Raw genomic sequence first — 3730 nt, forward strand, 5'->3', positions numbered from 1 at the left:
GCTCAGCGGGGGGTCTGCTTCTCCCTCTGCCCTCTTCCCTCTCGTGCTCTCTGTCTCTCATTCTCTCTCTCTCAAATAAATAAATAAAATCTTTAAAAAAATAAAAATAAAAAATAAAAAATAAAAAAAAAATAAAATAAGAGCTTCTAAAAGTTTGTTTTGACTCGTACCAAGCAGGTCTGAAGCCCAGACTCGGTGGGCACTTTCTTTCCAGTGCTGATAACTGCAATCAAATCGTCATGACTTAGGCTCCTCATTCTGTGCCTCTTGCAATCGAGAAATAAATAAAACCGGATTCCCACGGCTCTACCCCAGAGGGTTGTTCGCCCACGTTTGGTGCTGTCTGCCTGGGCCGCTGGGCGCAAAGACTGTGCTCAGGAAGGGCACAGCTTCATGACCCCCAAACAGTGAGAGAATGCCAGAGGTGGCATACGCAGGGGCAGTGGTGCCGGGATACGAGACGCCTGGATCCTGCAATGTGACTTCAAAGTTCTTCAAGGAGGGAGGCAGGAAGGAGGAAGGAGGAGGACAGAAGGTAGGAGGAGATACATAGCCCGGAAGCGCCCTGCAGTCAGGGAAATGCAGGACTAGGATGCATGGACAGAACCGCTGGTCGCAGGGACAGTCTAGCATTGCACATCACGCAGGTGCAAGCCATGCAGGTGACAATTTTTAGTAGCGCCATTAAAAAGACACAGGTGAAATGAATGTTCATAACATATTCTATTTAACCCACTTCATCCAAATCATCATCAACATGTGTCATATCCTACGTTCTTTTTTTAGGTAAGCCTCGAATTCCCTGGTGGCAGGTACACTGAGAGCACGGCCCCAGTCTGGACTAGCCCTGTTTCCAGGGCCCCATAGCCACTGGCAGCTGGTGGCTACCATATATGGCCGTGCAAATCTAGACGTGGGTGGGTGTTTGTAGGGAATAATAGCTTCTGCTCAGAATTTTGCGTCCCAAAGGGAAGTCAGACTAGCTTCAAGAGAAGGGGCTAGGGATGAGAAGGGAGGTGAAGTCATCCAACATCTTCCAGGAGCCCGCGAACCTGGCTGGGCGCTATCATGGGTGGCTGGCAGGAGACAGCGAGCTCCTCTCACAGGTTCCCCAGAATATCTGTGTAAATAGCGGAAAGGCGAAGCCCAGGCCTGAGGAACGTTTGCTCAATTTTGCCAAGTGCCTGGACACCCGATCACAAGGGTGACCCAGAAGACAGCCAGTGCACCTGTGGGGGAGGCCTGGCTCTGAGCCCGGCCGCGAAGGTCACCCGAGGTCACTGCCAGGGGCGCAGAGCGCGGGGAGGCTGCCTAATGTGGAAATGTTTGGATCTGGGGCGGCGCAGGCGCGGGCCCGGGACCGGGACCAGGCCTGCAGGCCCAGGAGCGCAGCGCCTGACAGTAACCAGACGCGCGGGGACGCTGGGAGCCGCGCTTGCCAAGACCCCACTACATCTTTCCTAATAAGTCTGGCCAGGCCCGCGTCCTCTCGCTGCAGATCGGCCTCTCCCCTCCGCCTGGTCTTATTTGAGAAGAGGGGGTGGGGCGCCGCAGGAGAGGGAGAGCAAGCCAACCCAGCAAGAACTTGGACGGCGGCCCTCCTTCCCCCTGGCCTCCCCTCTCTGCAACAGATCCGCTTTGTGAATGAAGGGGGCGCTTCCTCCAAGGTGGCTCTCTCACCCCTGGGCACGCGGGTCATGCTCCAGATGTTGAGCTGGGCTCAGCTGCTTCAGCCCTTCACCTGGGGTGGGGAGGGGGTGCCCCGGAGCCTCCCTGCGCCCTTTCCTCCTCCTCTCCTCCTGCTCCTGCCTCCCCCCTCCCCCGAAGGGCACCACCCACCTAACTTCAGAAGGAAGTCACCTTCCCAGCGACTGGGTCTGGGTCTGGCTGGTGGATCCTGGGCACTTGGAGCTGCAGCGGGGAGAAGCTTCCTAGTGGCTGTCCCAGCCTCACACAAGGGAGGGCAGGGTTACAACACATGTGTGTTTGGGTCAGGAGCACTTTTGAACTATGGTTCCAAGAAAGAACAGCCTGTACAGCCACTCGGAGTCTCCCAGCAACGAAGAATGTGCAATAGATTAGCCCTGCTTGCAAAACAGTTTTGGAAAAAAGAGGTGCAGCCTGGTCTCTTTATAGGGTCCTGGAGCAAGGGTGGCTGGATTGAAAGGCATCCTCCCGGCCTGGACCGCAGAGCGCAGCGTCCCCCCCCACTCAGTGCTTTATGACCTTGGCTGACTAAGAGCCCTTGTAACACCCTCACTGTCTGGGTTTCGCCAGCTTCTAGACCCGGGTTTGGTTGAAGGTCAGCTGCCGGGGGACAGGGGCTCTCCCGCCATTGGGACAAGGTTACAAAGAATAATTTCCCTGCCCAAGGGCTTGTAGATGATTAACACATTTCTGTTAACCGGAGAGTTAATAGTTATTCAAGCACTCTTTGATAATGGGGGCGGAGGGGAGAAAATGAATGTGTTAGCCATTAATCGAGGGAAATGCCATAAACGTTAGGATGGAAAACACGAAGCCCGGGAGAGGAAGTCACAGGCAACCCTAGTGGGGAAAGAAGAGGACAAGGAGCAGAGTGAGGCCATAAAGTTCATGCATACTTAGAAAGGGGCTTTTTTTTTTTTTAATTCTTTTCCTTGTCTCCTTGCTCCGAGGAAACGGAGTAGGGCCTAACGAAATAACAAGCACGGGAACATTACAAATAAAGCTGGTTTTATTGGCTTTTTTGCTCCAGCCTCCCACAGCTGAGTCTGTCCCGTGTGATTTCTTCGGGAAGGAGGGGAGCCTGGCGAACTCGTGCTGGAAGAAAGCGAGGGTGTCCAGGAGGGCCCATGCGGAAAGGGGCCACCCTGGCCAGCACCCTGGTGCCTGACCCGAATCACCCCCTGGGCCCCAGGGTGGCCTCGCCTGGAGGAGAGGCTGCCCCTTCCCTGCCCTGGAGACAAGCAACAGTAGTGTCAGCTTCTTGCAGCCAGGCTGTTATCCCAGGAACCACGCAGCCCGGGGTGTTTCCCCAGCAGGCTTGCCCAGCCCTGAGGAAGACATAGGGGCAAAACTCCCACTTGGCACAGATAGCCAGCTCCCAGGCACCGCGGACGGTGGTGTGAGTCCATGCAGGGCCAAGAGGAGCTCGCGAGAGCTGGTGTCCTTCTGAGACCACCATGCAGAATGGAGCCTTCTCTGTGCAAAGCTGGCCTGAAGCGCTTGCAGGAGAGAAAGGCCAGGTCCTGCCCTCAAGGGGCTTATAGTCCATTAAGGAGGGAAGACAGTCAATAGCAAGTGCTGAAAGAACAGCAAACTCTGCCAAGCTGTGGCACAAATTAAAAGAAAGGCGGCCCCCCTTTACTGCTAGGCTGGTCATGGTGCTCAGGTTGCTGCATCGAGCTGGGCCTTGAGGCTGGACGAGGCTTTGACGGGGACAAATGGGAGAGACAGAGGAATGGCAGGAAATGCTTAAGGAGATCTAACTGGAGCACAGAGGAGAGGAGGAAGGAGATGGTGTTCTACAGAGAAGTTCAGGCCTAATCTGTGAGGAAGCTCACATGTTCCACTGCATTTGCTCTACTCACTGGAACATTGGCGAGGGGTGTGGAATTACCACCGTGGATGTGGTGGGGGAGGAGGGCAGGGCTGAAAGACGAGAACCAGTGGGTCAGCTGTGAGGCCACCAGGGGGGCCCAGGCCGTGAAGATGGGGCATGGAAGGCAGATGCATTCGGTGTGGGGTA

The 3730-nt window shown here is 55.3% G+C and overlaps 1 protein-coding gene across 1 annotated transcript; it reads left to right on the forward strand.

The window, feature by feature from the left end:
* The first annotated feature begins 1182 nt into the window (after positions 1-1182).
* Positions 1183-2507, forward strand: LOC118012925. The gene has a single exon (XM_035008485.1). It carries the CDS (start codon positions 1323-1325, stop codon positions 2223-2225), a length of 903 nt encoding a protein of 300 aa, XP_034864376.1. The 5' UTR covers positions 1183-1322; the 3' UTR covers positions 2226-2507.
* The last annotated feature ends 1223 nt before the right edge of the window (positions 2508-3730 follow it).

Source organism: Mirounga leonina, unplaced genomic scaffold, assembly GCF_011800145.1.
Source record: "Mirounga leonina isolate KUSES-001 unplaced genomic scaffold, KU_Mleo_1.0 Mir_152, whole genome shotgun sequence".
Classification (NCBI taxonomy): domain Eukaryota; kingdom Metazoa; phylum Chordata; class Mammalia; order Carnivora; family Phocidae; genus Mirounga; species Mirounga leonina.

Coding starts and splice junctions, on each gene's coding strand:
- LOC118012925 (XM_035008485.1), top strand. CDS start 1,323: ATGTTTGGATCTGGGGCGGCGCAGGCGCGGGCCCGGGACCGGGACCAG.